Source organism: Ambystoma mexicanum, chromosome 13 (genome assembly GCF_040938575.1).
Source record: "Ambystoma mexicanum isolate Mex_15411 chromosome 13, UKY_AmexF1_1, whole genome shotgun sequence".
NCBI lineage: Eukaryota > Metazoa > Chordata > Amphibia > Caudata > Ambystomatidae > Ambystoma > Ambystoma mexicanum.
Window position 1 is genome coordinate 713940082 of NC_090938.1, and position 27709 is coordinate 713967790.

At 45.3% G+C, this 27709-nt stretch overlaps 1 protein-coding gene across 1 annotated transcript in view; it reads left to right on the forward strand.

Annotated features, from left to right (window-relative positions):
• The window catches only part of YJU2B (YJU2 splicing factor homolog B), a 146948-nt gene that overhangs the window by 71212 nt on the left and 48027 nt on the right, over positions 1-27709 (forward strand). The window contains exons 7-8 of the mRNA XM_069634849.1: positions 755-897; positions 19656-19828. Of these exons, the coding sequence (XP_069490950.1) occupies positions 755-897; positions 19656-19828 (316 nt within the window). The remainder of the gene's footprint in view (positions 1-754; positions 898-19655; positions 19829-27709) is intronic.

Consider the following 27709-nt stretch of genomic DNA (forward strand, 5'->3'; position numbering starts at 1 on the left):
TTTAAATTTTCTACATTCAAAATTGTGCCTCCTGAAGAAGCACTAGACAAAAATAGCGGGGGAAACACGTGTCGGGGAGCAGACAACAATGTTAAATATGCAATAAAGGGGAGCAGGCAACAATGTTAAGTATGCAATAAATATCTATGGGAGCCTAAAACAAGGTTGAATGAAAAAAGGCAAACTTTAGCCATATTCTATTTTGAATGCAGTGAATCTGAACAAAAAAAAACTTCTTTTCTGTTTGAATGAAGATAATTCAAGAGTTTATTAATTCACCATTGTGGTGATGTCAATAAATATACAAGATTCAAGCAACCTTTCAATACAATTCTATTCCTCTTTATTATGAAGTGTTCATTGAATTACCAAGGTGAAAGCGCAACTTTGGACCTTTTCCAACAATACACATTAGTAGTTGCATTAGAAGGTGGTTTTCCAAATGGCAAATAGGTGTGCAGTAGTTTGGCTGATTCATACTTAACAGGAAGCAGTGTGCTACCAATAGCAGCCGAAGGCTGATTATTGTGCTTGTGAAACATGGCTGCATGAATTCAGATAATCTGATCTCTGCAGATTATTGAACCTCTGTGAAAAGAGGGTTGAGTGTTAGACAAGTGGGTGTAACGTGAAGAGGCTGTCTTCTGTAAAAATGGCTTGTTTGCTGACATGGGATAGTCTTAGTGGTGGCGAGCTGTACTGTAGATTGGGATGCTACTTTCTGACCCTTTTCTGTCTTCTTCCTGTGGGGCAGGTTTCGGATGAAATGCCACCTGTGTATAAACTACATTGAGATGCAGACCGATCCAGCAAACTGTGACTATGTCATAGTGACTGGTGCACAGCGAAAAGAGGAGCGCTGGGACATGAAGGATAACGAGCAGATTTTGACAACTGGTATGCATTCAGAGGAAGACTATTTGCATTTTTGGGGAGGGGGAATGGCTAGGTGGAAAATTGCTGTTGCTGTGAACAGTCGTTAAAAAGAAAATGAGTGTTGAAGATATTGGGAGTTATAGTAATAATACAGTTGACAATTGAAGCGTGTTTTGGTAATCTGATGACCAGATTTACTTTAAAAGAAGCCAACAATCATTTTATGTATTGGATACAAAAGAATTGAGTGGGAATGGCACAACATGTATTAGGTTGTTCTAAAATTAAACACTGTCCCATTTGAAAACCTTTACATGCCAATTTCTTCTGAGATTCCCAGCAAACCTGTCACCATTTTAGGAAGTCTGAAATATCCAGATCTGTCAGTCTATATTCCGTAAATGCGAACAGTACCACCAATGGGTACCAAATGCGATTTAATTCTGCTACTTTTTACCACTGTCTGGGTAAGACATCTGGAACCATCATTATCTGATGGTTGTCATTTTTATACTCACTTGAAAAATACTTGTTTTTACTTGTCTTGTATCCTGGCCCTTAAGTATTACGGCTGTCAGGGGCAGGGGTGGGGACGTGGGGGGGAACTCGGCTACTTGCTCCACCCTGCCATCTCCCCACCCCCAAAATAACGTTCTTTTGAGATTTGTGGGTTGTTCCAAAGTAGTGCAATCACATTGACCCATCCCTTCTGTAGGGTAAGGCCCAAAAATCAATATAACAAGTTATCAAATGAGTCAATAAAAGTGCACGGGAGCAAGAAAAACAAAACAACTGTGTTTTATAATAGAAAGTGGGTGAAATTTCAAACATTGTTTCAGAATATTTAAAAAATACTGTTCGTTGATTGGACAGCCGTGGTTGCTCTATAGGTAATCCTATACAATGCCCAGTTTTATTGGCCTATCCTATCATTTGTGACCATTCTAATGACTACCTCATGATAATTACTTCATGGTGCGACCATCTGGTATTTCGGGATTTTGATTGGATGGTAGACCAGTTAAAATGTTTCTTATACAACTTGACTGCTGATTGGTGTAGCCCCTCTGGTTACCCTGGGTGGGCTACAACTAGAATTGTGAGGTGGGAGCAGTGTGACAGCAAAAAAGAATACTTTGCATCCTTTCCCAAAAGAGCTAAAAGGTTGGCACCAACGTACCTTTCTCACCCTTCTGACTGCTCGACCGGCAGTTAATGTTGCGACTTCTGGTTGGAAACCAGAATCCTTTCAATTTCCTTTTTCATGATGTGACTAAATGACTTCATGGGGCGTGCTTCCTGACCTCTTGCCCTGAGACCATGTGCACAGCTAAATTAAGTATTAAATGAATGGGTGGGTGTGTGTAGTTAGTAAGAAAACTCTGCGTGTTATATTTCGTCAACACTTAATTTATCGCTTTGTTTTAACGACCTTGGTTGACTACCTCCTGTATGTTCTTTGTAAGAAATGCTTATGTCACCTAATGATATTTGCTCGATTCCTAAGTGAATATTTTTCTACAGGGGGCAGTGTGTGTCTGCTGTCCGAGTGATTTTGTCTTGTTCACATCTCTGCTCATTGCTTAGTTCTCACCAAACTGTGGTCTTGTATTTTTTAGTTTCTAAGAACATGGGCAGAAATGTTATTAGTTATATATATCTCATTTGTTAGATGTGTGGGACCTTGCTGCACCTACCTACTTGTAACAAATCCCTACTCTGCTTCTACTGCTTCCCCTCACGGGGTCTGCCCATAGTTGCAACATCACCCGGCTTCTATTGCTTCCCTTCACAGGGTCTGCTCATAGTTGCAACATCTGATTAAATCATGTTTTTTCATTCTTGGGAAAGAATTTCACCTCATCCTGCTAACCAATCACAACGCGGCTTTACACCCTGCATCGAGGCTGGTGACCTTGTCTGTATGTGTGTCTTTTGTATGGGCTGGAAAGCAAATGCATTTTACTGTGGCCTTAACCATGGATTTCTGAGGCCTTGTGCATTCTAATGGTTCATACACCTATTATTTTCCTGAGGCCTATTCTGTGTCACACACCTATGAAGTATTAATATAGATATGTATCGGGTGTTAGATTTTCTACCTATTGTGTTTCTACTGCATGCTTGTGTAACTATTTGTGTCTGTCTGTCTGTCTGTCTGGTTAAGCCTGACCTCTTACTATGTTAATTGTCATTGCCATCACTTTACATGGCTTGAGACCTACCTATAAGTGGGTATGTCAGTGCGTATATCTGTCTGGCTGCTGTCTACTTCACATCGAAGGGTACTGGCGGAAGTGCTCACGCATCATGCATGCTGTCTGCATCGGTTACCGGTTTCTATATATAATGAATGCTCACTCTATTGCCTAAAATGCTCCCCGTCTCCTGGGGCCTACCCTCTTGCGTGTGTCTGTGTGTATTTGCAGGCTAGATGTGAGTACCATCTTTCTCCCCATCTGAACTCTTAAGTGTATATGTATGTGTCTTGCTGTCTACCTCTCATGGCCCGAGTCTTACCTTGGTGCAGTGAGCGTGCTAAAGAACACTTTTCATTGCATCAAATAAGGACACCCAGGCTCCACCAGTATTCTCAAGTGGGCCTGGGCGTCCTCGTAGTGCACAACAGTGCACCTTCAGGATTGCACCTGTTTTTGTCATAACTGGTGCAATCCTGAAATCTCTGCAGCATTTTTGTAAAATAACGACATATCCGTTATTTTACAAAAATGCTGCAAAGAACACAGTTGTATATGAACACTTTATATTAAAGTGTTCATATACACCCTGCACTGCCATAAGGCTTGTTGTGGCACTCCTCCAGAATAATGGCACCAAAATGGTACTGTATATCTGCACAACTTTAGCGCACATATAAAACTGGAGGAGTGCCGCAAGAATACCAGTCTAAAGTGGCAAGTACCAAATGTGGCAGTTGCTATGTTGGCTTCCAACCCATCCTAGCAACCGCCACATGTATTCTGAAAGTGATGCATTCCTACCGACTTCGAAAGAATGCTCCACCTTCAGAATAGGTCTTAAGTACCGAAAAGGTCATTAACGCTTTTAACAACCTTTTCAGTACTTGACACCAGTTGAGAATCGGGTCCTCAGTGAAGGGATAGGCAGGAATGAAAGTGTGATCTACTTGTGGTCTGGGCTTGTGTGGTTTCAGACTGGTGTTTGATGGTTTTTCTGAACTTGTTTTTCATCTCACGTGTGGGATGTAGGACGTTCATCCCAACACTTCTCTGACCCGCTTTATTTTGGTATTGGAATGAGTTCATGAACAGAAATGAACGTGCCTCCTTAGCAAGCAGAGCACTGGGAACGCCCATACGTGTCACCATGATTATCTTTCCCTATGCGCTGGGTAACCAACCATCTGTGGTCTCTTTGCTGCTAAGAAAGCTTCCTCAAGAAGAGTAAGCTTGTGGTGCAAAGTCTGTTTGCGGGTGGGGTGACTTTCCGATGGTGCGCTTGTCACTTTGAGTATGTTTGGTCAGTATTACGGTCCAGAGGCAAATGATTCAGATAATTCTGGTCTCTAGCACTGCTGGAGTGCCTCTTTGGGTACTTGGGGTACTAAATTTACAGTCTCCTGTATCCAATTCATGCTTAAAAATCTTTCCATGAGACAAATTGGGTGAGCCCTTTTTCTGTGTGTGGCTTCAAAGCGTCACATGTGGAGTGGGTGGGAAGGAGCCATGAGTTGGTAAGGGTAATGGAGTAGGTAGGTAGGGAAGGGGGAGATGAAACTATTACCCTGAATTTATTGTCAATTACTTTTATCAATGAACAGATCCAAGCAGTTCAGATCAGAAGTAGACTGTATTTGTGGATAAAGGCTCTTCTAAAAAGTTTAGTCTCGAGTCTTCTCCTCACTTTCAAGTGCTAAGAAAAGTTGTGTTGGTCTAGTTTTAAAATCACAGAAGTTGCAGATTGTAATACCTTTTATTCGACTTAGTGAAACATATATGGAACAAAACATTAGCTTACGAAGTCCCACAACCCTCCTCTATCAGATGTTGTAGACTGAAATGCTTAGTAAAGTAAAGCCACAGCAGATCATTCTGAAAATGGAAGAAAGGGAACATTTCATTGGCTGGAGGAACAGAATGAATGGAATGTGGGCCTGGAATTGCTTTCTCATCTGAAAGGCCATAAACACTCCTGGAAATAGGCGACAGAAAGATTGATTCCTTTCACATGTAACCATGAAGTGCGCAAGCAGTCTTACGGTGGGTCCTGTGTAAGGAAGGCATGTTATCAAAGTAAGATAGACACAAGTGATCACAGTTCAAGGGTGTTTATTAAACTGTAAAATGGGTGAGATAAACGCCTAATCTAAACCTCAATCTGCGATGGGAGCAAGCTATGCCTATCAAATCATAATACAGTCTTAGTCCAATAAAAGGGCCTGTACCAAAATAAAACTATTGCCAATCCTTACTGCTATGCTACAAAATAGTGTGGGGTAATGTTCACAAGAAAAGAAAGTGTTCACAAAATAAGTCAGGATGTTAAGGTCTGGGTCTCCCTTCCCCACGTTTTTAGCATGGGACAAGACGGGACTCTTGAGCCCAGTACACTCCTGGGCTTCTCTGGCACAAGGTTACAGTTCCTTTCCTCAATATCAGGGCCTTCTGTGGCCAAGTCTCTTCCATGCAGAGTCTCTTGCTTTAGAGGGCCTAATGTGCCATAAACAACAAATCAGTTCCTTCTAATAATCTTCACGTCAGGCGATGACTCTTCACCCTTGGATCCCCTAAGCCAGGCTCAGAGCCTTCTCTCAACGTTAGCGTCCTTCAATTGGGCACGGACCAACAACTCACTGTGGACATGCTCAGTTGGGTTCACGTTTGTCATCCCAATGTTCACGGGTGTATTACTCTTCACCCTAATTCGCAGGCATCCCTCAGCCGGGTTCACATTTGCCAAATAACACTGTTCACTTGGTTTTCTCACAATGCGGGATTGACGTCCCTTAGCTTTCTCCTGGCATCCCTCTGCCAGGTTCACATTGCCATTTTAACACCGTTCAAAAGGAAAGTCAATCTAGACCCCTTGGGTTCTTCCCAGCCTGGCTTTCCCTTAAGCCCCCAGCCAGGCTTTACCTTAAGCCCCCAGCCAGGCTTTACACAGTTCTGTTATCACATAAGGTTCCCATCCGTCGGGCTAAAACCTTTCTCAGTGGCTTCCCTCTGTCAGGCTCTGTCGGGCTGGAGTCGCTTGGCCTTCCACTATTTGTTGGGTCAGAGACTTTCGAGTGGGCGAGAACTTTTACGGCAATCCCAGCCAGACTTCTCTGACCATTATTCCGCTCTACTCATTCCCTCAGCCGGGCTCGAGCTGTACTTGTTTTGACGTATGCCCCAATGCCTCTTGGGACTTGTAGTTGCTTTATATATAGTCAGGGTTTCCCTTTCTCGCACTCTAGTACCCCTTCTGCTTCATTCCCCTGTTCCGGCCACGCATATGCTTATTGGGTTCCTCTCTTCATCCGTCGTGAGAGTTACTCTGTTAGCGTGGCGCTGGTGGGTAGCTCTCTTGAAGGGTGGGGGGGGGTAAGAGTTCTGGTAGGAGGTCAGGGTCTCACCACCTGCCCCTGCTGTACCGGGGCTTCCTCTCGCATGCCCAGGGGAAGCAAGCTTTGCAGTAAACACGACCAGCAGGCTGCAGTCTGCCTTCTTTAAGCCCTACGGAGATAAGACTCCTTAGCTGGGCTGTAGACCCACAAAGGTACTGACTCAGCATCTTGCCCTGCTCCTCCTCTATGGCACTCTCCACAGCTTCCTCTGCTCCCTCCTGCTTCTTGGTGTGCTTGGGTCTGTGGTAGGGATACTCTGCCGAACTCAGCCTTGGAGCCTGCCTCCTCTGTTCCCAAGAGCAACTGCCTTCTCCCTTTGCAGGCCCCTTTTAATCATCTTTGTGATATTAACAGGCTGCAGGTGTGTGGTTAGGGGTGGGCCTGCTGGACCCTGCCTGGCCTCGTTAGTGTGACAAAATGACGGTCGTCCATAGGAGTCAATGGCGCAGGGATTCCCATGGGTAATCCTCATTCCTTTTTGTTGCTTCTTCTTCACAGTATTTGGAGGACAGATTGAATGAAGGGGTTTCTGGGAAATGTAGTGAGTTGTAGATCTTGGGAAAGAGACTGTTGAATAATTATAAAAAGGTTTGTCCAAAAAAACCCAGGGATTACGGGGTGTGTAGTGTTTCACTGAAGAGGAGGGAAGGTTATTGTTAGAAAGGGGAGAACAGATATATCGTTGTGGATGAATGCGTTTTCTCCTGCCTTTTCTTAAAGGAAAGCACTGGGGTAGAGGATGGGACAGTGGTGGCAATATCCCATAAAGACTGAGGGGTTGTCGGGTAGAGGTGTATCGCAAAAAAGGGATTCAGCATCTCACCTGAGGGTGTTCCTTCCGTGGGGCCCCTTGCCCAGGTGATCCTCCCTCACTTGTCTGTCCCCAAGGTTGGGATCCAAGCGCGATGGCCTTCTACCGACCACCTGAACAAAGGATCCCTGGGGTCTACCAATAAGAACACACTCTGGTTTCTCACACGTGCTAGTTTCCTAAAAAAAAAAACTGATGTCATTTTAAAAGGCATATTGGAGTGAGAGGTTTGAAAACACATAATTAAGAAATTGAGTCATTTTTTATTTTAATCTGAGTCCAAAAAAGCATTTTGCAGCCTCAAAGTCGCAGCCAGGTGTGTTTAGTGATTCCAGTGTGGCTGTTGACATTACAGTTTGACACTACAAAAATGTGCTAGAAGGTTTAACGGATGCACTCTTCAATGTTACCTCACTGACCCCAGCTTCACAATGGTTTTCTGGCTTCCATACAGTGTGGCAAATGGGAAAGGGTGTGTGTGTGGGGGGGGGGAGGAGGGAGGGGAGCAGGCAACTATTCCATTCATTCTGTTCCTCCGGCCAATGAAATGTTGCTTTTTTATTTTGAGAATGGTCTGTGCTTTGGCTTTCCTTTACACATCATTTCACTCTTCAACATCTGATGCAGAGGTCTGTTGATGCTGCAGGAGGCTACAAATGCAGATGAACTAGTAGAGAACATCCTCTGCATTGTTAATATCACCAAAAACGGGGATGAACAAGTTGCAACTTTATCAGAATGCTTTATAGATGGCCCGGTGGATTCCCTTTGCCCTCTTTTGACCTAACGATTCTCGGGGGATGCTTACTTGGAAAAATGTTCCCTCATTTCAATATCCAACATTGGTTGAAACAAGATACCGGGGTTCAATGGATGCACCCCATGCAGCGGTGGGCAACCTTCCTGTCAAGTCCACATTTCTGGAAGCTGCTTCTAGCATAGGAGAGCCTGGTTACCTTGACACCAACAGCTCCCAGGAGCTGATGTTCGCGCCCCAAGCCAGCTGGTGTACTACTCCAATGAATGTCAGATAGCTATGTTTGTATTTGGCATTGCTTATAAAGAAGCATTGGGATACATGTAGAGCACATTTAAAGCACAATAGATCATACATAAAGGACACAATAGTTACATTTGCACCTCATGGGGCATTTAGTTTTGCGGTGCACTATGTCTTAGCTTCTGGCATCTGTGGCGACAGGGAATTAAGAGAATGACCAAGTGGTGCCCAAGTGATTGCTATAAACTGTTATTTTACTCTAATGGGGTTTCCCTACCTAAACTACAGAAACTCTGGTCCTTGTCAGGAAGTCCCTGAAAGTCAAAAGGCACTGTCCCAGTCCAAAAGCTCCTAAGCTATCCCGATCACTACAATTCTGCGCAACCTGCACTGGCTTTGGTTGTAAAGTGCATTCAGTTTAAGGTACTTGGCCTGGTGTACCTGGCCTTGCATGGCTCAGGAGCTGCCCATCTACAGGCGAAATTTAGGTTTTATGTCCCTCTGGGCACCTCGTTTTCCTGAGGCCTGTCTGATTGAGGTTCCATGGTTTAAACTGGCTTGCATTGGTGGTCGGTCCTTTTCAGTGGCCGCTGCTTCTCTATGGAACTCCCTACCTCGTGCCCTTTGGGCATTGATGAATATTTGTCATTCAGGTGCTCTTTAAAAACCTATCTTTTTAGGTTTTTGTCCTGGCTTCTGTCTAGTTTCCCCCTGTTTTCCTTCGTCCTGCCCAACTTAGCGTCAACATGCCTTTGGGCGTACCTTGCACTCTATAAATGCTTTTAAGATGAGGTAAGTAAACCATAATACGTTCGGGCTCTGATCGTGAAACCAGGAGAGTGACTACATTCTCCTGAATGCAAAGTGTCCCAAAGACACCAATGTTAGCTAAGATTTTCATAGTATTGATAAATCTTCCTGACCTGTGTCAACCCCAGAATCTATTGCTTTACTGGTGGATTATTTTTTCCTCATACCTCTGTGAGTGGGAACCTTTTTCCACCACACTCATCTCTAAGACTCTCCATAGTGTCTTTTAAAAATCATCCTCTTTAACGTTTTCGCAATAAGTGCCTATTGTTGCTGGGTTGCCCTAGTGGCTCCCCTTTTAACTTTCCCTGGCTAACCCTGTAAAAACTACTGTGGATCCATTTTACATTTAAATGAGCCCAGCACCCCCCACTTTATATGGAGTGCTGGGGAGATACTGAGTTTCCCCTTTCTAATTTTAAATGTAACATTTATGTTACAAGGACAAACTTATCTTTAATGGCTGGTGGCAGTGAACCTTTTTATGAACTCGGTGCACCTTTACCGGAGGCTGTTTGCACAACCCCGGTAAAGGCACCCATGGGTGCTCATTTTATAAAAATGGCACATGTATTTTTCGCCATTTTAGCTTTTCTTGTTCCTTCCCTTGACATCCAGGGCAGGAATTCCTTTGTGTTAACTTTATTTTCGGTGGGAATCCCGTGGATTTCCCACCTAGGCTCCAGAGTGTCTCTGAAGGCAGGAAGCGAGGGAGGAGTCCAAAACTCTGCAGCCCTTTGTCTTCCAGCCTGACTGCGAGAATCCAGTTCAAACTGGAAGGCTGGCTGTCCTGAAAAGACTGCCAACCCCCCAAGTTTGAATGTTGCAGGGCTGTTTGATTGGCTGGATTCCTGCATACAAGCCCGATCCTGGAAGCTGAAGAGGTCGACCATTGCAACCAAAACCAAAGAGGATGATGAAACAGCAGCTGAGATGATTTCCAGCGACCGGAGAGCCTGCTGTATAACTGTAGCCCTTCCTTTCATCGACCTGGGGATCCCGAATCGGACTACCCCGACCCAGAGCCTGGTGAGACCCTCTAGACTCAAGAAGACCTGCATTTCGAGCCATCCCACGTCGTGCTGTGACCTTGCAGGGCTGAAATAGCCCAATACCCTGGGACCTCGAGCCATTGTGCGGTACAAAGGCTTATGAATTCTGAATCTTGCTGAAACTTCGTGGGCATCCTGTTGGCTCTCCAGAGGCACGATTCAAGTCCGAAAAGTCCCCTCACCAGAGTGACCTTGCAAACGACAAGAACCCGACCAGCGATTTTCTGTCTTCATCCTGGAAAGGTGCCAAATCCGCAGAGCTGCATCCAGCCGTGAAGAAACCTGAACCCTCCTGCATCGATCTCTGCTGAAAAAGCCCATACAGGGTCCTGTCGTCTTTCCTCCTGACGACGAATGCACTGCCTGGGGTTTTGGCTGCAGATCCTGAAGTCCCTGCTTTGGCATCCTCTTCTTCTGTGCTGAGTAGTCCATGTGAAGAACACCTCGTTTAGAGCCTTCCCAGTGATTCCTGCTGCAAAAGTCCTTCCCGAGTCTTATCTACAATCTTCTTGGTAAAGGAATTCAACAACTGGGTTTTTGGCTGCAGCTCCTGAAGTCTTCTTGCTGGAACTCTTCACTGATAAGGTACTGTGCTGGCTTGGGTATTCCCTTACCTTAAGCCTGAATGATTATTGTGTATCCTTGAGGTGCCGCTCTGCAGGGGCGACGGGGGAGGGGGGCGAGGCTGCACCCATCCAGTTCACCCAGGCCCACTGCTAGAATCTTCCTAACATCTCATCTATGACGCCCTTGGATCCACAACTAACTTTTAAAGTGAACTACTTACTTGTTTGCCCAGTCTTCCTCTGGAACTCTTGACTTTACCTGCAACTGAGCCTTATCCGAGTCTGCCTACTGCTGGTTCCTAGACCACTAGGGTCCCTCTTCTGCCTCTGAGAGAACTCCTGTGCTAGAATTGGGAAGGCTGGATACTTTAAGGGGTCTGACAGCTAAAGACCAAGTAAGAATACAAGGTCACACAACCGCTCTCAAAAAGGGCCCGGATCCAGGCATTCAATCAAGACATTCAAAAATATAGTTCTTATCAGGGTATCACAGGAGTACTTAAAGGTTGGTAAATAATAAAGATGAGGTTGTCAGTTTGTTTGTTTGTTTTTATTATTTATAATGCGCGAGCGTACCCGGGGGTATCAGGGCGCAGCCTTTACAAGAATTTTCAAAGCTTGGTTACAGTACACGAAGAATATACATAATACAAAAATAAGGTACACAAATGTTATATACAAATCAGCAGTAAAGCCAGCAGGCCGTTATATACAAGTAAGCAAGAAGGCACACGTGGTTACAATGTGTGCATGTAGCGCTGGGCACTACCTTGTCTTAGTGGGTCTCCAGTTTCAGCCAGGAGACTACCTTGGAACGGAAGTTCTGATAGGGCAAGTCTACTCTAAGGTTTGGAGGCAGGGAATTCCAAAGCTTGGCAGCTTTTACCGGGAAGCTGTTGCCTCCTATGGTGGCCCGTTTGTAGTGGGGAACAGATGAACAATCTTTGTATGCAGTTCTGACGGGTTGATTTTCATATAGTATTTTATCGGAAGAATAAAGCTGTCACTAATATTTCCTTAGTGAGGGAGCATTTGTCGCAACCCATATATATTTCAGACTAAAGCCAAATAATTTCGAAACATTTTTCCTTCATCAGGGCAAGTCTATGTAATTCAACATTGAAAAAATAATATGCCGATTTATAATACACACAATACAAACAGTGATATAAATAATGAAAACATACCGATCCAGTAGCAAGTCACCAGTATTTGCCTTCCAGAGGAGCAGGAATCTTAGGGATGAACTTGTCCAGACAAGATTACCTCCAACCAAAATGTCCACACAGCGCATGGGTACATTCCCCTGCCTCCATTGCATTAACTGCAACTCGGTAATCAAAGGAAACGTTATCTTTCACCCACGAACAGGCAAAAAGATTTTTCTAAAAACATTTGGTACCTGTGACAGCACCAACATCATTTACGGCATTAAATGCCCATGTGGAAAATTAGTCTGAAATATATATGGGTTGTGACAAATGCTCCCTCACTAAGGAAATATTAGTGACAGCTTTATTCTTCCGATAAAATACTATATGAAAATCAACTGACAACCTCATCTTTATTATTTACCAACCTTGAAGTACTCCTGTGATACCCTGATAAGAACTATATTTTTGAATGTCTTGATTGAATGCCCGGATCCGGGCCCTTTTTGAGAGCGGTTGTGTGACCTTGTATTCTTACTTGGTCTTTAGCTGTTGGTGTATTTTGAAGTCCGGGTGTCTCCAGACTTGTCACAGCCAGCTCCATTCAAATATCTACTATTATACATTTTTTACCTCTACTTCTACCTGGATATATAAACATTTCTAAACTAGTGGTGCCCACTTACTTCCCTGTTATTTATTTATTTTTTTACTTTAAGGGGTCTGCCCTTTAAAGTAAAAAGTCTACTTGCTTGTAACAGAGTTAGTTGGTAACGTTAAACTCTGAGTGAATAGTTACAAAAAGTTATTAGTTACAATAGCTATAGTCTGCCATTCTGAAAAGTGTGTATATATAGGTTTGACTTGCCTTGAATACGCTGTGCGCCTTCTTAAATAAGTACTCTCAAAGTCTTGACTTCCTTAGAGACCGTCTCGCCATTTTAACTGAAAGTAGACTGAAGGTTAATTTACTCACCTGTGAATTGGGTTCCCCTCTTCCCAAAAGTAATGCTGTTGGTTTCACTTTATTATTCTTGCTAGGATAAGTGTCCCCAATCGGGTATTGCTTCCCCTGACTTGCTGTTAGCCTGTACAGAATACGGCTGCTTAGGTCATACTTACCATTTAGGTTGCTGGTAGCTCCTTACAAGTATAGAGGTTTCACTTACCCCGAGTTAGCTGTGTGCCATCTAAAATAAGTTACACAGCTCTTGCTTGTGCTAGTCAGTGTGTCACTGAGCTGAAAAGTAGCTGTAATGGTGTATTACATAAAAGGGTTTACTTAACTTGAGTATAAATGAGTTTTCCCAAAATAAGTGATAGGCTTATACTGTTCCTAGAATAAGTGTGCCACTATTCACAAAAGTATATTGTCCAGTTGATATTACTATGTGATTTCTTGCTCAGCCCGAAAGTACAACTGTTAGGGTCTACTACCCTTGAATTACTGTATGTAGTCTAAACGTAATTATTGGTGTGCCTTCCCTAGAACTCCTGTTACGCGTTAAGGTCATATGCTTTGGCCTGTGGCCATTCAAGTATAGTGGTGTGTGTTTTTATGAAAATGTTCATTACTTACCCCAATACCTAACTTGGGCTATGTGTATTTATATATAAACCTTTATTTCTTACAATACTCCTGGTTGTCAGTGTTTCCATTGTATCCTTGGTGTACTACAAGTTCAGTGTACTTTCCTACAGCACACTCTCCCTTCTAAAATAAGCCTGGCTGTTCTGTCTACGCTACCCTGAACTTGGGTGGTACAGCCTTATACGAAGAGTGGAGTCTTGTACTGCCTCAGTTGAATGGTTTTACTAAGCCCTTAGTGGGCCTTCAGAAAAACGGTACTAACAGCCAAGTCTTCTCAAAATAAATGTTCTAAGCTTTTTGCAACAACAAATCAGTTCTACAGGATCCTTGTTGGGCAAGGATAATGACTCCCATCTCCCATCTCCTAGCTGGTTCCCCAATATCCTTTATAGACTTTAGCAAAATGTGTAATTCCTTCAAGGAAGATTCAAGACCGTGGTGTTTCTTTGTTTATCCTTTCTCCACTGGGACGATGAAGATTGCATGCTAAGTCCCTCTTTGTATTAATAAAAGTAATCCAAAGAGCCAAAATATGCGGTGCACAAGATAAGAGATGAGAAAAACAAAAAGGTATTGCAGCTGCCAAGTCAGGCAAATATCTAGCAGATATTCAAATTCTAGTAGATTGAGTGGATGGTTTTATCGTCATTACAGAAAGCAAGAATTTGTTACAAGCGTCTTCAGTTATTGGCTCGTGTGAGTTGCAGTATATGTGTTCCCATACATTACACAACTTCGTTAAGCCCCTTTTCCAGCCCTTGGGGTAATGGCCCAAGTTAACGAGGGCTCCGGGCTGTTACACCCCTTAGCCCCCTATTCCATTACTTGATACAGGGGCTTAAGGCCATTAGCATCCTGGGCTACCAAAGCGAAAACCAGGGGTGCTAAAAAAAAGTATTTTCAGGCATCCAGTTCAATGACTGAAAATACTGTCTTAAGCTGGCCGCCACAGAAAGGCGGCCATAACAGCCGTCAGGAACAGAGCGGAAGTGCGCTGCGGTGGCGAGTGCCGCCGGGGGAATAAACCAATAAGGTGAAGGAGGGTGGGGGAAGATGGCGGTGGGAGGAGCCGTCCGTCGGGTGGCATTTCACCCCTGGTTCAAGCCCACGTTCCTAGCCACCTGATTGGCTGGCTTCTTTGCCAGGGTGCTAATGCTAGATAGCTCATGTCCAGTGAAGTCCTCTTCATTCTCACGCTGCATGATTGGATGGTGAGTGTTAAAACATATAACAGTCAGATTTGGTTTTCTATTGGCTGTCCCAGGAGGAGTAGATATGGAGTGAGTAAGCATAGAACTCTTGACTGATCGTAATGTGAGATGTGACACAAAATTTTAAGATTTAAGCTCCTTCCTAACTGATCTAATTGGTTGGCACAGAATACTGTTCCCATCATTAAGGGCTGTGTACTATCAGTTCATTTTGCAAGTGGAAAGGCTACTTGCATGTCCTTCCTGCTTCTCATGATTGCATTTGTCCGGACCCTGACCTTACGTGCTGGGACCAAACATCTTACACACTCTGCTCTTTTACAATGGTGCAGAATGTGTATGTGTTCGTGCAGTGTGTATTACTGTAAAATTGTCTTTATTCACCATCGGATTTAGGCGATGTGACTTACGTGTGAGCTTCTATACCAATTAATGAGTTCCTAGGTAATTCTATTATATAGGCAAAGGTGCTTCTGCAAGACGAGTTGTCCGTATCACTGTTGCATTCACGCAGTGTGGGTTGTGTGTGACTCTCTCTATATTGGTTACTAACTCCTAATTGAGGCTGAAAATAGTGTTCTTTACAACTATTTCTTGAACGAAGAAAGCGCTGCAGATGCGATTTATCCTACAGGGGGGGGGGGGGAGTGTTGTGCTGTTTTTTTAGCTCCAGGATCATGCTTTTTAATGTTTTACTGCTCAACTTCTGCCACCTTTTTGTAATGGGTTATTTATAACGCGCTTAATACCCAGAGGTTTCTAAGTGCGGACCCGGGGATGGATCGATTCTGTGTTGCTCCGCATCGTCTTGCTTCCAAGACGAGCGCTATGCCCCTGAGCGATCCTCTCAGTCCTTCACGAAGTTACGTTTTGTTGTTCTTTCTAGGGACACAAGTTGTTATATTTCTTTGGGACATGTCTATGGGAACTCGGCAAACCTGATGTAGTCTGGCCAATTAGGGCACAGTGTCTTGTCTTTAAAACCTAGTGTCTAGTATCATTTTTCCGTTGCACTTCCATGATGTCACTACCGCGACTAAACCCTGGGAAGCGCTTGCCTCCCCTTGCTTTTACCCAACCCTTGTGCAGCATTCAGCCTGTAGCTGTGTGTTTCAACTGGGAATGTGTGCACTCCAGCAAGGGTCTCATTGCAGCTTTCTGCTATGGGGTGATGGGGCGATTTTCATGCTTCTAGAATGCCTAACTAAATCTCGAAACCTGGTGTAATGTATTCAGCTAATGTAAAATGATGGCGCTCATGTAGTCATCAATATAGACACTTCTACATTTCTCTAATGTTAAATGCAGTTGTGTTTGAGTAAAGTTACATGGCTATGTTAGTCTACAAAGGGTGTGTTGTGGCATGTTTGTATTTCTCTAATGTTAAATGCAGTTGTGTTTGAGTAAAGTTACATGGCAATGTTAGTCTACAAAGGGTGTGTTATGGCCTGGTTCTAGCATAGCTACTAGTGCTCTGTTGGCCTGAGTATGAAGCCTTTTGGTAAATGGGGCTGCTTGCTCCGTCGCAGCGTACTCTTCTCACAGGGACGTCTGCAGCTTATATTTCCGTGCAGGTTTGGGATGTTGGATAAATGTGTCTGTATTCTCATACTCCCCTACATTGCCTCCTTTCATCCCTTGAAGGACGACCTTCTTCTCCTTCTCCAGACTTCAGTTTGGACACCTGAATTGTGTCCCCCTTCCCCTGGCCTGTTCCCCCTAAGCCTGTTGCCGTGGCTAGGGTGGCTATTTTAAGCTTCAAATTTGTAGAAAGGTTCTCACTTTCCTGCCCCCGTCCTACAAGCCCCGGTGGTGGCAGCCTCAGTTTTCGGTTCCCTGTACTACTGCAACTCCAGTTTTCTTTCCCAACCCACATTTTATACTCCACCGGCTTCAGATACTTCAAAATCACGCAGCCAGAGTGGTGACTGGTGCCTCTATGCAATATTATATCACTCCTACTCTGCGCCACCTTCATTGGCTCCCTGCCAATCGCTGTATCTTTTTACCATCTGGGTGCAGAGTTTTTGCAACACAAGTTCTGTCGTTATAATCCCCCTCGAGCCCTGCGCTCTGTCTCTGATTTTCGGACCCAAGTTCCTAGATTCAGGCGAGCTAGGATCGGTGGCCGTGCCTTTTCGGTGTCTGCTGCGTACATGTGGAATAAGTTTCCTCTGTGCTATTGACAATCATCTTCTGTTTCACTGCCATTTTAAGACTTTCCTTTGGATTTCACTGTACTCGTCTGGTTTGTACCGTTTTCCTGCTGCATTACCAAGCCCTGTGTTGAATGGGTATGTGTGTTTGCACTGCCAACGCCTATTGCCAAACAGGCAGCCTCGCCAAAGCCTGTAAAATATTGGGTGAAAATGTCAATTTAACACTGGTCTACTTCTGTGCCAGGTTCATGCTTTTGCAGCCATTTTCAAATTGCTGCTCTGGGATGAGGTGGGCAGCTATAATTAATCGTTCCCCTTCATGTAAACTACAGAATTCTGTTCCTCCTTCACACAGGTGGAGGGAGCCTTTCATCACTTTCCACATGTTATTTGAGGTGCTTAGCGATGTGACTGTTCCATTGTGCAGGGTAAATCTACACGTAGACCTGCACGGTTTCCAGTGGCTTTAGTTTCGTTTCTTTATTTGTACCGCGCACCGAACCCTCGGGAAACGGGGCGCTTAAAGCTTATACAGTAGTTACAGATTTGACAATTTGACAAACAAGAAGAAGTTAAAACAACAGCGATAAGTGCAAGTCGACCAAGGTTACAGGGTGGTCGTAAAAGGAAAACGACGCAACAAGCAGATACAGCGTTGGGTGTAAGGAGTTACAGCTGGTGGGGGGGGGGGGGGGGGAACCAGGCGGGGCCAGTGCATTGACTGGCCTTTGATAGCTGGACCATATTTGAGTTTTGCACAAGTGAGAGCTAGCCATAGTGTAAATACAGAGTGGTCCCTGTTAAACGACTGAGTGCAATCCTCTGTTAGCATTTCTATTGTTTATTGGCATTTTTAACAAAAACTCAGTACATAAGGCATATAGAAGCAAGCACTCACAAGGATGCTTTACAGTGGTAAAAGATGCAGTGTGAAGGAACTTAGTGCGTGGTGGTAGTAGTGCGTGGTGGTACATAAATCGGGGACAGTAATGACATGACAGATATGACATCCAATAGACAACAGCATAAACTGGCATTACACTAATTTACGTATAATCTGAGATTGCGTGCATAGAGAAAGGAGGAAGAGGCAGTGCGCGCGAGGCGAGTATTACAGGTGATGGTGGGGGGGAGTGGGGGAAAGAGTGCCCTCCAGAGTGACAAGGTGCCTTTTGGAAGCCACCGTGAAAGCACCCAGTGACATGTTGTTAATGCCCGATTAAGGAGAAGGGAGCAGGAGGGCAAGGTAGCCCAGGGTGGCGACACAGGACAAAGCAGTATGGCTGCTGACCGCAACGTGTAGTAGAGGGACACGCTATAAAGGCTGTGAGGTTGGGAGGTACCAGTCTATGAATGTTTGAAAGACAAATGTAAGAAATTTGAAGAGGGAGTGTTTCCTCATAGCTACCCCAGTTGGAGTCAGCAGTGGGAGCGGAGTATGAAAGAACGATGAGGGTGCGGACTGTGAAGTTAATGACCTTGTCCAAAGGGGTGAAAAAGTAAAGTGTGAGGCCCACTAGCAGGTTGGAGCAGTGGGCCGAGGACAAGGATGTGTACAAGTGTTTTGGAAGATGGCAAGGTCCGGTGGAGTCCGATCTTGTGGGTATTCAGGAGATTAATCCTGGTGGTGATGGTGGTGGTGGCGGGTTCATAGAGAAGGGACCGGGAGGTGGATAACGTTTTTTAATGAGGAGTCCAACGTGGGGTGAGAGCTGATCGTAGGATGGGTGTGAGGTCAGTTGTGGAAGTAGCTAGGAAGACAGTAATAATGGGGGGTTGGGTGGACATGTTGGAAGTGGGACGAGGGGGCGAGAGGGGTCAAGGCAGCGGGATATCATGGAGATTGTAGAGGAGAAGACACAGCAAATTCATGTGCTGCTAGGGAGAATGGAATGGAGTTTGATCCGAGTGGAGTGCGCAACCTATCTTGTAGGGTTCTGGCTAGCTTGCAGAGGCGCGACTGAATGAGGAAATGAAGGTATAGTAAAAGGATTTGGTTGCATCAAGAGTGGAGGAATTTAAGGGTAGGGGAGATTTGCGCCAGCACCTCGGGTGCAATCACATGTTACGTCTTCGCTTTCGAAAGGCTGGATAGTTTCAGGGTTGGTGGTGTGGCGGAGGGCGGTTTAGTGTGAGGGGGAGATTTGAACAGATTTCGTTGACAGGGTAGTGAGGGAATGTAGCGTTAATGGAAAGCCTTGTCAATGGTGATGGCATACATGGGTCAGAGGGCTTGGAGGGAGGAGATCGCCAGGTCTTAGTATGGTAGTAGGGCTTGTGGGAGAATCCTCTGGTTGGTGCGAAGTCTGTGCAAGCATTGGAAGTTTTCTTTGAAATTTCAACCAAGAAAACATTGATTTGTTTCAAGCCCATACTTCCGCCCCAGGCCTCTTCACTGGCATATGCGTAGTGGGAATAACGGATCTGCAGAATCCGTTTTTTTTTTTATTTCCTGTTTGCTGAAAAAAGGCTCTTCATGTTCTGATAATTAATTGCATGTATTCTTAAAATGGCCCTCTAGGTACTTTTCTGCAGTTTATGCTTCTATTTAAATAGAAATTGCACAAATGTTTCTGTGATTGTGTAACTAGTTGGAGAATCTGACCGCAGCCGAAGGGCAAAGGGTGTATTGCCAAAAGAAAAGGCAAAGGAGAGCATTGAAATCTGGCTAGGATGCCACGATATACAAATATCTCGCAGGTTTCATTATTTCTCTTGCACAAAGGGGTAGCTCTTTGGAGCAGAGGTTCATTCATGTACGTATTTTGCATTTAAAGTATTGGAAAGCTGTAATCCTTCTCACTGAGATTGAATGCAACCATCTGCCCTGTTTCCCAGAACATGAAGAAAAGAAGAAGTTGGAAACGGATCCTATGTTCCGTTTGGAGCATGGGACTGAAGATCAGGCTAAGCTGAAGAGGGCCCTCCCGACGCTAGCTGACATCCAGGAGGCCCAGAATGCTTGGAAGGATGACTTCGCACTGAACAGCCTTCTGAGGAGGAAGTTTAGGGTAGGAGGGCAACCCTGCCTTGCTGTTATGTTTGTTTTAGTTTCCTCTGCCACTGTTTGTCCAACTGCACTGTATACATGGCCATGGTTCGACATTGCCCCCATTTTGTTCCCTTTTTATACGTTTTCTTGCATCATGTCCGCATTGCAAGCTTGGTTGTTTAGTATTGGTGACATTCTATATGGGGCACAAACCTGAGGGTATTGTTGGTGGATGTACGCTTGTCTGTTTTTTGCCTCTTGACCCTGTGGCTTTCAGTGGATATTTTTCGGTCAATTGTTGGTGGCTGGCTATCCGTTTTGCACTTTAGCCTCCCAGGCATAGGGTTAGATTGGAATTCTACTGTCTTGCCTCTTTCCTTTTGGTTTTCTGTGTTTTGTCTGCTGCCTTTTGGGCTCTTCTTCATTTAACCCTTGCATGCTGTTCCTTGGGTGGGTGACTTGCACCAAGTGCACCCCGTTTTTATTGAAGGTTGGAGTAATGCATTTCTCTCCTATACAGACAATTTGCTGCCTTCTATAAAAATGCAATAATACAGATCTCCCCCACTTTCTTTCTCAAGTCCTGCGAGCACAGCACCACCTTCTGGTGGCTCTTTAATTGTTGTCTTCTGCATGTGTTCCCTTCACTTAGTAGTTTTCAGTTAAATGATGTGGCGCGTTTCATTTTGATTGTGTCAATACCAAGATGGTGGGTGTAAGGTGTAGAGTTTTTTTGATTGTACTCTTTTCATTTTGAGTGACCAGTGTATACCATAGAAAACCCAGGTTTCACTGTCATCTTCATCACCATAAGGTCTCTGTGGCTCTCCCAATCACTGCTGCTGCATGTGACATTTGCATTTGGGGACGTTGCCCTCCTTTCACTTGCATATGGTGGAATGCGTTATGACACCTTATAGATCTGAACAGACAATCCACTAAATGACATCCCTTTGTCTGCACCTCCTTCGTGATTTGTCACGATTATGGTTCATTTTTGTCTCGGATTCAGCTTCCAATACTGCATGAGCCAGGAGGCCCAATTGGTGCCGGAACTGTGCTGGCCTCCTGGAACTGTGCTGGCATTTATCTCTCTAAACCCCTGGCTTCGGCTGGATCCCTAAATGATGGACGCCTTCAAGCCCAGATCAATACATTCCTTCTTGATTACGTACCGCTCTCCTACAGTTAGTCACTTTGCAGACATTGGTTAAATCAAAAAACCTTCTCCTGACACTCGAGCAAAAAGCCTTTTTTGGGCTTCACCCTCTAAGATCGCCTCACTACTAGCCCCACTTCCCAAGTGGACCATGATCAGGGGATCACTCACCCTGCATACTTTTGTATCCCGTCGTCCTTCCAAGTAATTTACTTAGAAGGAATTATGCAGAAAAAACGCATTGAATTATATAGGGGATGGGGGTAAGAGGTTAAAAGGGATGGGGAAGGGGTGGGGGACTAGTAAAGGGAAAGGGAGGGCTTGGGGAGGGGGGACCTCCCCCAAATGTACATGATAAAACGACTTGATATCCTTACTTTCAGATCCTCTCTGTTCAGTGGTAACTTTAACAGTCTTGTTTTACATCAACTCGTTGGAATATCCTGGGATCCCGTAGCCAGTTGCTGGAGAAGCCAAGCAAATCTGTCCACTCAAACCTTTGGTAACTGTCACAGCTAACGGAACCACAGATAGGACTTGAACATTGGGGAACACGCACGTTTTATAGCGCAAACAGACCCAGGACATGAGTTGGGCTGGGTAACTGAATGAGGGCTTTTCTAAGAAATCTGAGCAATTCCAGCTGGCTTGAGGACTGTAGTAAGTCTGTCCGCTAGCTGGCAGTCCATTGAGCCACTCAGTCGGTGGGATTTCAAGTGTCCTCTGCACTTCTGTCTTGGTTTGGGTGATGCTTTACACATTGGTCAGCTGGGCAGGATCCTGAGGATTTAGGTGGACCTTAACCCCTGCTGGGCTTGCTTCAGACTGTGCGAAGCCTAGTTTAGGCATTTCTACATCTCACTGGGCCTAGGAATCTTCTTGTGTGAGCCACATGATACTGCCGATAACCTATAGATTCTTCCTTACCACCTGATGTTTTCCCTTCTCATTGGTTCCCCCGCTTCTCAATGCCCTGCATTGACTTGGAGCCCCTCTTCAATTCCCCTCTTTGCTCTCTTTTCTCTCTCCTGTCACAGTCGCCTCCTTTCTTGAAGCCTTTGGTAATTTGGCCTACACCCCTCTCTCATTTTGCTTCTCCTTGTGTGGTTTTAATCTTTAACCCTTCTGTAATCTATTTCCTCCTTTCCTTGCTCATCTCTTGTTCTGGCTCCCTTATCCTCCTCCTTGCTTATATATGTACAGGGTTTGCCTCCTCTGCTCTTCACTCTCATCTCCAGGCTATTAGAAGATTCTCAACTTCCTCTGCTTTATTGTCCCCTGTTCAGCCTTCCCCACCCCCTTTTTTGTTTTTCTTTTTGCTTTCCTACTTCCTTCACTCCCAACCCTACTCCGGCTACTTTTGTTCTCCTTTTCCTCTGGTCTTTCCTCACTTCTGCTACTCTCATATCCCCACCCTCCTGCTATCTCTCTTCTCCTCTCCTCGCTTGGTCTTCCTCCTTTCAACACTCACATCCTGCATTGACTTGGAAGCTACTTATATACTAAAACATACTCTCCTCCCAGGACCGCAAACATCGCTCCGCTTTGGGGCGTGGGGTGCAGAGTGCAGGAATTTGCAGTCCAATTTTGTATTGTCCTTCACTGTTGTGTTGCTTTGTGGTTCCTGGCACAGTTTAACAGACTGATCCCACAAGAGGGGTGTCCACCATGTTGCCTCATGTTAGGAAATATTTTCTTTTTGCTCATGTCTATCCAAAGATTCCTATGGAACCCCATTGTTTTGCTTGTTTTCAACCCCACCCAGACATTTTGGGAGGTCTGTAAAGTCTTCTGCTTTACTTGTCTGTTTTGCTCATTCTTGCAGGGAAACTGCCTAGTCCCTAAGACTGTCAGTACTGAGAGTTAGTCGCTCTATGATTTCTTATATTTTGACTATTGCACACCATCCTATCACCTTACAGTGAAATGCAGTTAGGATACTTTGTATTCTTATAGCTTTTTATATAATGGCTTTTTGTGCTTAAGACAAGAAAGTGGCAGCTGTATTTAAAAAATAAAATTAAAGTTTTTGTGATATTTTTCTTGTGCACTTTTGCATTTATTGCAAATGGCTGCTAAAGTTGGCCAGCATCCTAACATGGCCGTACCACAACACCTTTTGCTTATTTTTCGGCAATATTGTTCTTTGGCCTTCTTCCTGCCGTCTCAGGAGCTGCCATGTATTGAACCCCCCCCCCCTTCCTCTGGAAAGCTGCTGCTTTCGTGGGCAAGGGGGCTTTGTGTGTGTGAGCCTGAGGAGGGGGTTGGGAATGTCTGGTTCCAGTCTACATCCTCTGGCGTGTGAAAGACTGTTGCTGGACGGATGTGATGATCAGTAGTTGTCCAGGATTGGAGAACCTTGGGATGTTTGAATGTTGCAGATCCCTGCCATTAGTGGGCTTGTGCTTGCGCCCAACCTGAATCTTAGATAAAAGGAGGGCTCCTGCAGCTATTCGACAGATCATAGTTGGAACCAAGACTTCTACGAAGAAGAGCAGCCTGCTGACGACTCGAGGACGACCCCTGCAGCTGACCAGTATCGACTCCAGTTATTAGCCCGGTGAAGCCCTGCTCCTCTACCTGATCCCAGAAGACCCCTGTTGGTGCTTCAACACAGGTGGACAGGTGGGAACAACTAGTCTCAACCCCTGCTCGAGGATCCGTGCTTTGGGAGTCTTTGGAAGTGTCCCTGGAACACCAGGTGGACTGACCAGTTCTTGCCTAGGCTACCTTGCTACAGCTGCCTTTCTGAGTCAAGCTGTGGAACTTTCCGGATCTTCAGCTTGTGCCACAAGTCACCTGTCCATCAATTTCAGCCATCTCACTCCAGGGGAAGATTTGGTGGGCTGTTTCTGTGTTCGCCGCTGTACGATTGTCTGTCGCTTCCTGACCGTGGTGATCTTTGTTGGAATAATTCAATCACTTGAGGTGTCCTGAAGGGCCTGCACTGCAGAAGTCTGCATCTTTTCTACATTTAGCGTTTTCTTCTGGAAGCTGACGGAACCGTTTGCTGTGCAGCTTGACCAACTCCTGACATGAAAAGTGACCCCGGCACTCACCTGGGCTTTCCGCACCTGAACCAAGCACGGAAGATTGTCTCCCCAACATATTCTGAAAGATCTGCAGTGGTATCTGGAAGAATTTGAGTCAAAGGGGAGGGGTTACGTTAACATATCTGTTTCTGTCCCACGCCGTCCTACATAGGGTAACAGTGGGTGCAAAGCCATTGTCCCTAACTGCTCCCTCTGGCATGGCCTTTGGTTGTCGAACCTGGGCTAAGGATCCTTTTCTAGGACTTATCTTGGGAATAGGATAGAGTGGACCACTTTCCTGATTTGGGGTAAATACTTGTATTACTTTAATAAACTTTCTAAGCAACACCGCAGCCCACTAGATCTGTTAGGAATGCCTCTCCTCAGCTGGATTGTTGGCGTTGTCTTGTCACCGATGGAGCAAAGTCACATATACTTAAAGCGTCCCTATAACTGCTGTCATGGAAAGTAATCACAGACTACTCCAGTGGATTGGTTAAGAAATTTTAATGGTAAACAGCAAAGCCAGCATGCACAGGACAACAATAACCCAATGACAGAACCAAACTCGGCACAGCAATCCCCTTCTCCTCCAGGCACTGTGATTATACTGGATTTATACAGTCAATGAAGAGGGAGGCGCAGATATGACGTTCTCATACAGAAACAATGTTTCCGGTGGAAGAACAGTGTCTCATCATAGAAGTTTTAGGCAGGGGCTCTGTCCTCACGCTCGCTGAAGCATAATCTGGATCCAAGGTGTACAAAAATACATTTCAGGGTTTGCTGTGCAAGCTACTCTGGGCATGCAAGCCTGCTTACTATATGACCACTCCTGTCTACTAAAGCCGCCCTGTCTAGCAAAGCTGCACTCCTAAAACACGCTTCCTAATGCCAAAAGGGAAATCGGTCGAGACAAGGATTGTGGAAGCCAGCACTGCTAGGTACTAGGCGATGAAGCCTTTCAAGTTTAGGATATGCACATTAGAACACAGGGCGCACACAATGATCGCAATAATGCATTTGCTAAACATGGCAGTTGGCATTTGCAGAGCATTATTTTAATGTAGCAACATCGACAAGGAGTTTCTTTACATTTTCAAGAACCAGGTTTTTCCCCACAATTCCCTTCTAAGAGACCTTCACTCCAGTTTCGTTAATCACACCCTTATGGGAAAAACATCACATTCTGGCATGTCATAATGTTAACATTCTTCTGTCGTATGGCAGTAAAACACCCAGGTGGTCTGGAAAACTTCTGGGCATTGGGCACATGTACGTTAATAATAAAGGCACTTGCAACTCAGCACAGGACAGGACACCTCTGGATTGGAACCTGGGTTATGAGAAATGGATGCTCTGAGGTCCCAGAATGCTTAAAACCCAGGAACAGTGGAGTTGGTCGAAAGGTAGTATCGACACTTACTTTTTCCAATGAACAGAGGACCCCAGTTGACGTAGCATACAAGGCCAGTAGCCTGCAACGAAAGGTGAAGTGCTGCTGGCCTGAGTACCTACTCTGGGGTGGGGAAATTCTGAGGACCTTTAAACGCTAGTTGGGAATGAGTATCCCTACATCGTCCCGGGCCTCAGGATTGGGTGACCAGTTTGGGATCCAGGCAGACATTGCCTCACATAAAGGGAATGGGGGGGCTAAGGGGAACATGGAGGACAAGTCATTATGTAAATGTGCATATACCCAACAATCAGTAATGTTGAAGATGCAGGCGTACTGCCAGGTGAGATGGAGATGTTGTGAACCCAAAGGGTGAGCGGATTAACCATCGTTTTCATGACTGGCTGTCTTAAATGCAGCAGTGAGATAGCAATAATTGAATTAACTGGTAACAATAACAATGAATTTGTGCTAAATACCCAGACATGGGGTTATGAGTCTGCTGGTCTGGAAATAAGGAGCTGGTAACTTCTCCAGACTGTCAAACTCCAAGTCTGCCGGTAGGGGCTGTGATCTACCGGCAGTTCTGGCCCCTACCGGCAGACAATTGCTGCAATCACGGCTCCATGGGGGATATACCGGCGTCCCTGCCATACGTAATATCCCAGTAACATTGGAATATCGGGCAGTGGAGACGGTACAGTAGTCCCCCGGTATCCCACTGGAATTACCGGCGGACTTGTAATGAGCCTCATTGTGTATACCGGGTGCTTGAGCCCGAATGCCACGCGCGGGGGTGGGGGCTTGGGGGTGTTAAGAGGGGGTGTGGGAGTGAAACCTCTTCAGTTCGGAGTACTATGGTCTATAGTTCGGCAACATAACGATGTCAATGCTCAAACGAGTTCTGCGCTGGACTAGGGTCTGATCAAAGTTCAAAGCGTTCAGTTCAGTGTCTGAGCTACCACAGATAAAAGGTTCAGCTTGAAGTATCCTTGGTACCAAAGCCACAAACATACGATGGTCATTAGGGAGTATTGCCAAGAGGTCATAACCACAGGGTCCACATTTTTGCCAGTGCACTACCACATCCAGAGGATTCATCGTAGCTGAGCTGTCAGATCCAGGGCCAGGCCACTTACCACTCCGTCCTGGGCTAAACACACTGGTGCGGCCTTCCGTGGGACCTGTGATGAATCGAGGGAATATGTCCCTTCTTCCCAAGGGGGAGCCCCTCTTGTGAGTCTAGGGAGGTGAGCCCACTCCACAATATGCTCCCTAGGGGTAGAGGCAAGTGGGAACTCACCGGGAGGGACCTTCCCCCTCCCCCCGAGGACCAGGACTACCTAAACCATTTCACATGATGACCTACATGGGACTATCTAATATGCCAAATGGTTTCAAGTCCCGAGACTTGACTGAAGAGAAAACTAACTTGCACCATTTTAAGGAATAAAAGTAAATTGCCCTTTTAAATGAGGACCTCCAATTAACAGGCACAAGTGCGTTGAAGGAGTACATGCCGGACAAAGGTGAGGGAAAGGAACGCATATGCAGGCAGGGGAGGCCCCCTGGATGCGTAACACCTGATGGAGGCTGAGTTAAAGAGATATGCAGAGCCTGTGACAAGCAGACCGGCTCTGAATGGCATGAGATGCTGGAAGCCCAGCGTGTGCAAGAAAGTAGAAACGGGGGCCAACGGGGGTCCAACCTTGGCGGTGGCGTGACCACTAGGAGTTTGTTGTGGGTAGACTAACAATCCAACACTGCCGAGCACAAACCGCAGCAGATGGTCCGGTTACCCATGGAGGTTCCCAGACCCTGTGAAAGAGAATGGGAAACGCAGGAAGAGGATGGTGGCAAAACCGAACCGACTGTGCAGAGGAACAAAGAAGGTTCCAAGCCAATACGGGCCCCAGAGACTTTCTCCTGGAGCAGTGAAGGTTACAGGGAGAACGGGAAGACATAGAGGCCAAAAGGGATTCATTATGTAAACAGATATACCCGTTCCATTATAAGTGACAAACACTTGAAGAACTTGAACTGTATTAATGTGAGAAAGATAATCACAGAAGACCCTGAGAGGGAAACCAATAGTGTATGGGGATCACTACCTTGGGAAGAGGGGAAACTATCCAATTATTAACAAGAGAAAGGAAGACCAAGCATTGTGAACTGAAAGACAGAGAACACCCTAAGATAAATAATATTCGAAAGAGACCACGTTGAAAAGGGCTGATATATAATTGTCCAGAAAGCAAGACCTACACAGGGAAATATACTGTCAACGGTTATTGAAAGCCCATGAACCTGGGT